This window comes from Prenolepis imparis, unplaced genomic scaffold, assembly GCF_030444845.1.
Source record: "Prenolepis imparis isolate NDT839.2.m4 unplaced genomic scaffold, iyPreImpa1.0 SCAF_7, whole genome shotgun sequence".
NCBI classification, from domain to species: Eukaryota; Metazoa; Arthropoda; class Insecta; order Hymenoptera; family Formicidae; genus Prenolepis; species Prenolepis imparis.
The window spans coordinates 12,866,550-12,878,894 of NW_028141165.1; the positions used below are offsets into that span (position 1 = coordinate 12,866,550).

Below are 12,345 nucleotides of genomic sequence, written 5' to 3' on the forward strand. Positions count from 1 at the left end.
TTCACATGAAGATGTTGATGCATTCGAGCGAAATGTTTGAGAGATATCACGAGGTCATTTAAAAAGTATGTTTCAAATAATAATTTGTAACGAGATTAAAAAACTAGAGAGAAAATTATATCATCAAACTGTTATAAAATATTACTTATCGCATTAGATAACACTGGTAATGTTGAAATAAAAGCAGAGCACAGTTTAATATGAATTTATTCGAGAATTGATCTGTATAGCAAAAAAATTAAGCAATTAAAAAAAATTTTTTGTTATAAAGAAATCAATTAGACTTGTCGCTAATTATCGATTAGGTGCAGATACTTACGGGCTGAATTTGCGCGTGAAAGACCTTGTCGTTGTACTTATAGGTCAGAACAAAGGCTCCCGGATTGCTCTTGCTCTCTCTGACCAGAAACACACTGCAAACACATAAAATAAAATGTTTCGTGAGAATTCGTGATAAATATTAACACAGACTTAATCAAATTAATTAATTCAGCTCGATTTATTTCACATTAAGCTTATCTCTCACATCGGAATCGCGATGACAATTTGACACAATCAAAATAAATAATTGATATTGTTATACGATATAGTATAAAATGGCATATTCATAAAAAGTGCATTGTTATGCAAACACACTATCGTGCACAATAATTTTCCAGTCAGTCTTTTAGAAACATTCAAGTGATACATACGGTATCATCATGTATACGGGAGTCGTAAGAGAAAAGGTTAAAAACCGCTGAAACGAACGATATCTGAATACAGGACTAGTCGGGAGATGCAGGAGAGATAGGTTGCTTTTTTGTAACATGCAGGCCTGCACAGGGTGTTAGATGTTTGATATCAGGAAGGACATACACAACGGCTCCAGGGTATATCGCGGTATAAATTAGTATAGTCGTAAAAAGCAGCGGGACGAGCGAAACGGTTAAAAAGAAACAGCAGAGACGAGTGGACGAAGGGGAGGGAAAGGATGGAGGTCAGGGGATGTAACAACGACGACAGGACCGACCGGTCGGTCACGAAGCAGGTTGGCTGCTGCAGCGAGAGAGAGACTCGCATCGTAAAATGCTCGCAACGCGGCCACGCGATCGTAAAACTCTGGCGAGTGGAAGAAGCGGTTCCCTTCTTCTTTCCCGGTACTTTTATACTGAAGAATCCCGCTGCCGTCCCCGAAGAGAATAACTCCCTTTTCGATAAAATTTTATCAAACACGTTGCTCTCTTTTCAATTAAGATAAATACCTTGGTATTACGGTAATACCTTGGTAATACTTTTGGTATTACGCGATATAATTAATGACGTATTGTTCAATCCTCGTAGCTGTGTTTATAAGAAAATTCATTGCCACGTACGAAGCGATTCGCAATTTCGAAAGAGGAGATGCTTGTCAAATTATTTTAACGATTGACGTTCCATAATAACATCTTTACAAAATAGTAAAATCTTTTACCGCACAAAATCGAAAATACATTTGGTTGCTCACTTTATTGCAAGAAGCTTTTTTATCTATGCCGCGTAACCCAGTTTTTTTAATCATCTCGCCCGTATTATTCATATACACACGACGGTAATGTTTGCAAATGTCCGGCATCGCCTTCCATCAACCCTGATGCTCACCCAATAGAATATTCATGCGAGTGAATATTCCGCGTCGGTCAGGCAAGCAGATAACACACCGACGCGACGGTAGTTTCAGCTACGGAACAGTAATGTCCAAGGACTATCCCGAGTTAGGATAACGACGTTACAGTTCCGTACAATACAAAGGAGCCCGTCCATCGGTATAGGATATAGATGGCCTCCTCTATCTCTCGAGCTATCCGAGCTAACTCGTAACGTTGAGAGAAACAAAAGACGATTAGTAAACAATGTTTGGAGTGGAATCGATTAGAGGTTTTTCGCGTGTAACGACAACGACCACGATGAACGTGTGCCAGGTAGAAATGGTACGAGACTCTCTCTCTCTTTCTCTTCCTCCTTCCGTTTCTTCTCGTCTCTTCTTTCCGTCATTGTTGAGAGAAAGAGAGAAAGAACGAGGAAGAGAATACGACGAGAAGGCGGTGAGGCGGCTACGATCGAGATTATGCAAATTTATGCAAGGGCCCCCTGAACGAACGTAAAACCCGGAGACAACTACGTGATCTCCGAGCACTCAATTACCCGAAGCTAAGCGCGACGAGATAGATGGAGAGAGTCGTTAATTAACCATTTATCCGCGATTGCCGACGCTGGTACGGCGAATAAAAGATGAGATCGAAGAACACACACACATACACACACCGACATACAGAAGAGATAAGAGGATAGAACAAGCGAGAAACCGTAACATCGGCAAAATGCCGCTGATCACTCGGTTAGGGTCGAGAGAGGAGGTCATCGATAGATGATCAACGTCAACTCGATCGCTACAATGCAAGACTCATTAGGTTGAAACAGCCAGAGATACAAGTGGGAAAATATTAGCGAGACATAATGTCGGAATCGTTAAAGCGCGTTGATGCAAATTATTTACTTCAATTATATAGTTTTCAGAGTTTTTTCTCAATTTTTACAGGCAAATATTTTTCTTATATATATTTTATTAATTATATTTTTTTTATTATTTAATGATTATATATCTTTATATTACTCTTAGTATCTAGTTACGCTGTGCGATTTTGCCTCGCTAAATATGTAACGCACTCTGGAGAGCAATGTCCCATCTCAAGAGTGGCTATGCGAATATAATGAAATCTAATTTAGGATATTAATAATTTCTAACGTTTCAAAGACGTGTCTACACGTGTAATGCTCGCTGGGATTACCACGAGGTCAATACGGGTTAAATGCGAAGGTCAATGTGGTCGCACTGACGGATTCGGACAAGGCGGTACAGTTAAAGGCAAAAAAAGAAAGGGGGGCAAAAAAAGAAAGGGGAAGAAGATGAAAGGAAGAAAAAGATTTATTATACTCGAATAAATCTATTTGAGTAATGAGAAACTATAATTATTAATATAGCAAAAAGAACTGCAAATAGCGATTTGTATTCGCTCCATCTCTTGTCAATGTCTTTTTTTGCATTTTTACACATGCGAAGCTGATCTTTTTCTGTAATTTTTTTTATATTTTCCCAATTGTGAAAAAAATACTAACGTATTATTATTATTATTATTTAAATGTGAAACATTACGCATAAGCAAACACAGAATTCGTGAGGCAACCTCAAGTATCGCCTTTGAAATTCAAATACGTGAGCGACCACAAGTAGATTAGCAAATAATAAGATATTAACAAAGAGAGAGAAAGATGAAAAGCAAAGATGGGCGAAAGAAACAGAGGATGCTCGATAGGAATTCATCGTGATTTACGATCGCTCGTAATAATCGCGATGAGGATTACGTAAGCGTCGGTCAGGCGTGTCGTTCGCGCCGGCATGTTCGAGGTCGTAACTCTCAACCGGTTCGAGGCGGACCCTCTCCGGATGATGACGGTTATCATCGCTAGAATCGATGCGATTGGGATTTTGGAAGGAGGGGAAAGGGCATCTTTACGATGCCGCAGTTGTAACCCGCGATGATACTCTATCAATCATCCCGCGGGCGTGATCGAGCGACTTGTCGAGGAGAAACAATCTAACTCCGGAAAAGTAGCTTTGACATAATTGTGGTTGAAGATTCTACAGTCTTTAAATATACGTAAATTTACTTTTTTTGTTATAGAAATTCGTAATTATATTTTTAGAGTAATTTAAAATAGAGTCTCTCATAGCGAAAGTTTGATAAAGAAAAAGATCTCTTCTTATATAACTTGCATATTTTTGTAAATTTTGATATTCAATTTTATACAAATTAATTCTTCAATAATGTAAATGCAAGAAAAGATTCATTAAAATTTTTTTCGTTTAAATTCCTTGGCACGATTAAGTCGAATTTTCTAAAAATAAAGTTTACGTGAAGCTAAATGTAAAGATTTTTCACTTACAACTCTGACAATATAGTTGATATTTTTTTCTACAAATCGATAATAGAACTTACCCGTCAACACTGCCGTGATCCCTTATAATAGCCGCTGCGACATCCCTCTTGAGACCGCCGTGAAACCAAGGTTGAAGGACATGTATACCACTGTCGAGTCCATGCAGCCTCATCATAGCGCAACCGGGTGGTGTGCGCGAGAACGGTCGCCATCTCCGTCGCCAAACCATACCCTCATTCTCGGCTATGTCTTTAGCTTCCTTAGGATCCTCGACTATTCTGCCCACACTACCAGTAAAATCCATCGCCACGCGAGATCGTATCGACTCCTGCAAGGAGAAAGGATCAACCGTTTATAAATATTCGTCTCGGAAATTAAAGCTTGAATTAAGCTTCCGCTTAAATGTACAGTCCATTTAAAATTAATTGAGAGAAAGAAAAAGAACTATTATAATTCTTTCGGAGAAGAAGTCAATTTTATCGTTACTAGAATAACCCAAGCACGCGTTACGCGCGCGCCATTCTTCAGTTTTGTATTAAAAAAATGATATTAAAAAAAAATAATAATATAAAGTTAACTTTCATATTTTTTTACAGTTGATTAAAGCGTTAATTTATTAATTAAATTTTAAAATAAAAATGTTATAAAAATTAAAATAGTAATATGTTGTAAATAATATATTATAATACCTTATTTTTGATTAATATTTTTTGACAGAAATCAGCTGATAACTGTCAAAAATATTAATCGAGTTTAAAATATTATAACATATTATTTAAAACATATTATTGTAAAAATTAATTAGCAAATTAATTATATATTCTAGCTTACATATTTATAGTTATATTGTGTATGTTATAATTTGCTAATTAAATTTTAAAATAATAATATGATAAAAGTTATAAAATAGTAATATGTTGTAAATAATATGTTATAATACCTTATTCTCGATTAATATTTTTTCTTTCTAAAGCTATATCTTTTCAAACGAATCTCCTTCGAGTTTTAATTAATTATAATTATTAATATTAAGTCATGTATATAGTACCGCGCGCGCTATTAGAATGAAGTTGCCGATGTTTGTAGCTTCGGCCATTACCGAAACGCCGCGAGTATCAGGCAGTTGGAGCTGCGTCCCGCTGTGATTAATTAGTAAGCATAATCGTTAGAAACGATTTCTAACCTTTGTATTGTAATATTTATCAATCGCATGTCATAATTTCAACGTTAATATGTAGTCGTAATTGTTCGAAACGCATATTTCGCGAAAAATTCGATGCAAAATCTCTTGTCAACATAACCCAACTTAATCTGTTTTCGCGCGCACGAATGTGTTGCGATCCGTGGATATATCTATCGTTAATTCTAGCTTACATATTTATATTGTGTATGTTATAATGCGAAATAATAAGATTATTCTAATATATGTATGTATTTTATTTGTTACAGATAGCATTGCGATACACAGTGCGATTCACGCGTCCTGTCGGGAGTGCCGTGTAAAGTTTCGCGCGTCGGGAGTGCCGTGTAAAGTGTCGGACAATCGTAATTATTCGTGTTTTCGCGAGTGTCGTGAGTGCTACGAAGAAGCAATGACGGTCAACCAAGAGAGGAGGAGGAGGCCCGGGGAGGCATCAGGCGACATCGGGGCAACTGCGAGGTATATGCAAATAAAAACTTTTTTTCTAAACTGCAATCTTTATGAGATATTTGGTATATACATAATTTGAATATTTTGTTTTCAGATCAATGTGTGCTGTGTACTACAACTCCACTATTGCACGTATCGGTGAGTGAGAAATTGTTTATATAAATATTTCTATAGCGGTAATGGGGATGTATATAGTATGTTGAAAATATTAAAATATATTTTAAATATGTAATATATTTTAAATATGTTATAATATCTTATCCGCGATTAATATTTTTTGACAAAAATCAGCTGGTAATTGTCAAAAATATTAATCGAATTAAAAATATTATAACATCCCTTTCTAAAGAAGACATGTTAAGTCCATTCTCGTAAGTATTGTTACATCTTTTCCGCGATGCTGATTGACTGTTTCGATTTGCATTGTGCGTTATATTCGTAGCATCGAGAGGCTGTCATCGCGAGGATTAGTAGTTTAAGAGTTTGTTCAAAATAAAATTAAATAAAATAATATGTTTTAAATAATATGTTATAATATTTTATCCGCGATTAATATTTTTTTTACAGAAATCAGCTGATAACTGTCAAAAATAATAATCGAGTTTAAAGTATTATAATATATTATTTAAAACTAATATCACACATTATTTTATTTTATTTTATTTTGAACAAACTGTTAAACTGCTAACCCTCGCGATGATAATCTCTCGATGCTACGAATATAACGCACAACGCGAATCTTGACAGTCAATGAGCATCGCGGAAAAGCGGCAGCAATAAACTTCAATATGCGAGTATCGACTTTACATATCTTTTTTAGAAAAGGATATGCCGTTATATAATGTTCCGGTCAAAAATGCGACACACTTAAATTTCGACATGCTCAATGGTCCTAGGATAAATACGTCTATCAATAACTCAGCTTAAGTGTGAGTTTGAGCATTTCGACATTTATTTCCGCCAAAAGCGGAAGCCCGTCCTTTACGGACGGGCGTGATGAAGGGAGACCCGTTTCCGGGCTGCCATGCTTTTATTTGGAATTAGAAACGCGGATAGTTTTCAGTCCGGTAAATAACTCGTCTTGCAAAAGAGAGAGAAATTCTCTCTTCCTGTTTCCTTCTCTTTCACGGTGATCCACGATGAACAAACTGCGCCTCACAAATCTCTCGTAAAATTATGGTTCGGATGCGATACACCGGTAAAAATCGCAGACGATAACTCATAGCGGTTCGTGTTCCGGCAATAATTTTGTCCGTGGACTTTTCTTTCCGCAAATCGCGATTTAGCAATCGACGATAAAAAACATCGAAAATAAACCTCGATATCATCAGTGAGATGATCGACAAAAACTCGAGAGAGATATTATAATTAAAACACTTTAATTTAGTATAATTTTGACGTATTGTGAAGATGCCTGTAATCCACAATTTTACGAATGTATCCTAACATCATACTTATCAAATTCGCAGTTTAAGTATTAGAAATTGTGGTTGCCAAACAAGCACCTGCGAAACACCTGGTTTAACACTATCTATATAGATTAGAGTGATAAATATTTAGTATACCTATATATTCCGATATTTCAAATAAATTCGGAATATATTTAAAAGATGAATGTATTGAAAGACCGATGTTTGAGCTATATCCCGAAGGATAATTTAATATGAGTAAACCTCTCTCCTCGCTCTTTAGGTTTAACTGATAACGAGCAAAAAACCGAAACGCACGTAGTGGATTAGTTAAAATAAATAGACACTCGCGGCGTAAATACGTCCGGGGAAGAGAAGTACGAGAAAGAGAGAGAGAGAGAAAGGGCTCGGAGTTCCTCATCAGCGAATTATCGTGGAGCGAGAATTCGAGGGTGCTTTCGGGAACCTCGCCGGAAACCAGGAAAGCCGATGCGAAATCCAGCTCTACGCCGTAACGTAGCCGCGATCGATGTTCAACTAGGCTCTTTCCTTTTAGTTTCGGCTTACTTCCCTCTTACTCTCTGGAGAGAGGAACAGAGAACAGAGGAAGATTCTCATGATAGGCTTTCGTCCTGGCATGACCTTGATATCGCAGTGACCTGATGTTTCGACGATTAGAAACTATTCTCTAGCATAAAAGAAATGGTATTCTATTTTGTGTGAGAAGTATCTTTTCTTCGTTATTTTTTTTTACGATAATTGCGCTAACTTTCTGGAAGCACGTAGAAATTTTTGAAAAATATATTGTCTATATTTTTTTTTATTTTTCTATATCAATTCTCCTCAGAGAGAATTTCATTCTAGAGCGTGATAAAATATGGCCATTCGCTTGCATTAAAGAGTAATAAAAAAAGAAGTTAAGATATATCATAAATATAACGAGAAATTAATAATAGCGCGTATCGAGAGAATTTCCGCAAATAAATTGATTTTTAAACGATGCGCATCGAGTGATACCAGGGCGAGCGTTTAGCGAGCTTGACGAGCGCAGCCGAGACCAATCTAAGTCCGGCCACGTGTATATAATATTTTAAGGGATGTCCGATGAGCGAAGTTAACACGCTGCGGGCGTCCCGGTTTTGAGCGAGTTTACAACTTCCGGTCTAACTTCGTCGGTTTGAACATATACAGTGAAGAGAGCGTGCACGTGAGAAAGAGAGAGAGAGAGAGAGAGAGCTTTTCCGCTCGGCCAGGCTTCCTCATCGTGTTTTATCGTTATTACAAGCTCCTTCGAAGTTTACGACTCTGTGCGGCGGATAACGTTCTCCGTCTCCTTCTCTTTTTCCCTCATCAACCCCCTCGTCTTTCGATCAACTTCCACCCCGCTTCGTGAAACGCTAGCCGTCGGAAATGACACGTCCAGGTTGCACAACTACCACCATCGCCGCGTTTCTCCTCGTAAAGAAATTATATTACGTCATTTATGGAAAGTCAACGTTATAATTTTACATCCAAGGAACATAATAATCGTCGTTAATATATACATTACAATCTCTTCGCACGGCTAGATTTTGACGTTAAACACCTCGGTAATTAAGTCGAGTTTGATATCTGTTGAAAATTCGCTTGAAATTCACCGATGAGATAAAGTTATGCAATTTAAATGCATCTCTAAAGCTTTATATAAGTATTTTCTGTTTATAAAAAATATCTTTCTCGTGAATCTAGTATTATTAGCAATAATGCTACGTGGTGTAATCGTTTCTTTGCAGAGTTGTCATTAAAAAAAAAAAAAATACAATCGCCTATTATATAATATAAAATAACGCAAAAATAAAATTTTGTAATTAACCAAAAATGATCAGCAAGACAGCTAATCGTTAAGTACACATCACTTTACTGGATTTCAAGTTGATTCGCTCCATTTCGATATCATATTCGTGATCCTCGGGATTACTGTTTTTTTTAACAACATTTCGCTATCTCGCGAAATCGCCAGCGTTTCGCGCGATAAACATTCTTATCCGCGTATCACCCCATCGCCTCGCGCTTTACGACATTTTAAATTGTCGCTGATATAACGTCGGTGATATTATGAAATTGCGAGATATGGTATCGTCAACAACGACATGCACGTTGTATGCGTATACGCGTCCTTCTGAATATCGCCTGTGTGCGCCACCAGCGATTGGATTTCCCTTCGCTCTCTCCTCCGAACGTTCCGTTCCCGCGGCATTTCGCGACTCCCTCGTTATCGTGAATGCCTAACGTTGTTTTACGACCGATAAAAGCATCCCTCCCTTGTCTGCCGGTAGCGTATCATTTTACCCGAGGCTAGCTGCTTGTCTGTCGAATACTATGTACGTGAGAAATCATTGAATTCGCGAATAAAATAAGTTTCTTCGCAGATACATGTGTCCAACATTCGCATATGCGAACAACGCATGTATTAAATAATTCAATAAAAGTAATACGACATATCTGAGATATTGCAAGTAATAATTTTGACATAAAATGTTTAATTTGCTATGCAGTCAAAAAAAAATACTGTGAGGTAGTAACTCATTTTTTACGTTAAATATTTTAAACAAATATTTGATCGATTCTTTTTTTGTCATCATAGCGTTTAGATGCTCTATTTATAAAGACCCCAGTCTTTAAGACGATACTGATAAATCATACGATTAGCAAATGAACCTGAATTATTTTCAACTCGCGACTTTAATCACTATCACAAGAGACATCCCGCTAGTCGCCAGTTAAAAACGCATCAACCGATCAATAGTCATTCCTTCTGCATGTTACTGGGTTACTATCTTGCCTGGTGACCGAGCGATAGCGTAATTCGTCGAGAGATCACTCTCGCGAACAGTTAGACGATTATGAAGAAGCAAGATCGATGAACGACATATATAAGAATAAAGAAATAGGATATGCAATCAATTTAAAAAATGTAACCAGTTAAATGAAGATTTGCTATATCGGAACATTTCAGAGCGTATACTTGGTTACATAAAATTTCATTTACATGCATGGCAATATTGTCGGACGGAAAACGATCTTCATCGGGCTTCCGTGAGTGTCGCGAGTTCCAACGCGGGGGTCAACCACGGTCGAAGTAAAGAAAAGGAGGAGAAAGTGGGAGAAGTTGCACCTGGAGACTCGCGGCTACTGTTATCGACCCGACTCACGCGGTATCGATTCCAGGTGACCAGGCCCTATCGCTATCAGCCACGTGGGCACATTGGTTGCACACGACCAAAGAGATAAAAAGATTCCTTCAAAACGGAACGCACGCGCAAGAAATTTTCGCATAATTTCCATTATACATATATATTTACTCGGAAAACACCTGCAAGGACGGAAAACGTCGTGCAAGACACGTCGGGAAGAGCTTTATCGAGTTGGATATGCTATTTCCGGTAGTGTACCGCGGGAGGTTTTTATCGCTGCTCGTCACTCTCTCCCCTCGTCTCATCGAGCGACGCCAGAGATGGCTAATATTTTGCAGAAATAAAGAGAAGCCGCACCGCAACGCTTTATTTATAGGAACTTAATCCGACAGCATTCTTCTAAGCCTGCATAACATGGTTTTTAATTTGACATTTTGCACGATTGGAAATTTCTCATCTGTGATGTTTCTCACGATTTTTTTAAATTTGGAAATATGTAGATATCTAAATATATCAAAACTTCAAAATATATAATTATTTTTGGAGAACAATAAGATGGTTTTTTGCGCCATGGAAATATTGAAGAGAACAACTATTTGCCTTAAAATGTATAATTAACAACAAACAAGATTCAGAAGAATTTCACCGTAAAATCAGATACGCGATCTCTTTTTTTACGTCTTCATTGGCTAATTAAGAATTCCCCTGGAAAATCGCGCCAAGGTTTCATTAATTCATCGATCGAATTTCCAAAATGCGTTTGCGCGGTTAATGGCAAGCAGCAGCAGCAGCGATTGCGAGGAATTTCGTGGGACAGGGTTGACAACCCCTGACAAGCCTGTTGCTAAGCGCTCATCAACTGTCCCTGTGCAGGGTCGAGTAGCCAAGAAACGAACGAACGAACATGGGGCCTGCCTCGCTTCGCACCGATCGACGCTATTGCGCATGCCGCTCTTTGTTCCCCTCACCCCCTCATATCACGATGCCCCTTTCCACCCCTTCCTTCCTCTATGTCCTTACCTTGCACCCCTGCTCGTCCGCGTGCCCCGATACGAGTCACCATGGTTCGAAATCGTCTCCCAGTAATCAAAATAAAAAAATTAAAAAAAAAAGAATGAGACCACTACAGTCAATGTAATATTCACACAAATATCACATTTTTTACCCTTCTCATTACATTATTTGGAAAACTCGGCAAATCTAGAATAAAATAAAAAATATTCTTAACGAGTTTTTTCGTTCGTGTTGCCGATGTGGTCACGCACTATTCTTAAGAGTTATAATCGCTGTGCTGTATTGGAAACTATAGAGGAAAAGTATTTTTCATAGGAAAGTTTCGCAATAAAAAAGTGCTCTAAAAGGATGCTCGGAAATTAAGAAAGTTTTTGTCCATCAGGGACGTCTTTTATCTCTAAACTCGAACATTAGCGCCAGCAAAAAATGTCGTCAGTATTTTATTACGCTAAATTACCCAACGAAACTACCAAGTTTCGTCGAAACTGGGAGACTATAATCCGAAATTATTCGCGAGCGAAAGAAAGAAAAACAAAATTACAATACAGAAAGGAATTTGTGACGGGTACGAGAGATTACACCTCGAATAATTGATCCGGACCAAAGAGAGATTCGAAGCTAGGTAACGCGCTTCCGACATCGGCCATCGCTTGGCTTACGACATCCCTGTGCAGGGATGTTACACAACACTCTCGCCGGCAGCAACGAGAGCCGCTGTCGTACGACTGCACAATGACGCACGTAGAGCAACTCGGTATTAATTGTCCGAGGTTATCGGACAAAGGCAAATTTATACTGTCACAATGCCGTCGTCGGTGCACGTCTTCGTCGTCGTTGTCGTCAACGGTGCAGCTTTCGCGAACCGCTCACATTGTGGAGGGCACAGTCGCACGGTAGAAGAAGAGGACGTCTCCTAAATTGCATCGGATACGCTCGGTCTCAGATAGCAGTCGACCGGTAGTTTAGATAGACGTTAATTGTGCCTGGCGATTCGCTTGGGAACATGTCCGGTGCAGAGGAAGAGAGAGAGAGAGAAAGAGAAAGAAAGGGAAGACGAAGTTTGTTCTGTGAAATAATGGAAGAACGGCCGTCCGACGACATTAGCCCGGTCACATCGTCGAACAAAGACAAATTACGCGGA

At 38.3% G+C, this 12,345-nt stretch overlaps 2 protein-coding genes across 9 annotated transcripts in view; one reads left to right on the top strand and one right to left on the bottom strand.

Annotated features, from left to right (window-relative positions):
• LOC145939077 (uncharacterized) overlaps window positions 1-12,345 on the top strand; it is a 68,500-nt gene that overhangs the window by 24,523 nt on the left and 31,632 nt on the right. The window contains exons 5-6 of one of the 2 annotated variants that reach the window (XM_083043156.1): window positions 5,407-5,617; window positions 5,703-5,746. In XM_083043156.1, the coding sequence (XP_082899282.1) occupies window positions 5,407-5,617; window positions 5,703-5,746 (255 nt within the window). The other variant, XM_083043155.1, reaches the window with a different exon arrangement.
• LOC145939075 (growth factor receptor-bound protein 14) overlaps window positions 1-12,345 on the bottom strand; it is a 245,366-nt gene that overhangs the window by 5,028 nt on the left and 227,993 nt on the right. For all 7 annotated transcript variants that reach the window (XM_083043144.1, XM_083043150.1, XM_083043149.1 and 4 more), the window contains 2 exons: window positions 4,017-4,285; window positions 320-413 (listed from right to left, as the gene is read on the bottom strand). In XM_083043144.1, the coding sequence (XP_082899270.1) occupies window positions 320-413; window positions 4,017-4,285 (363 nt within the window). The remainder of the gene's footprint in view (window positions 1-319; window positions 414-4,016; window positions 4,286-12,345) is intronic.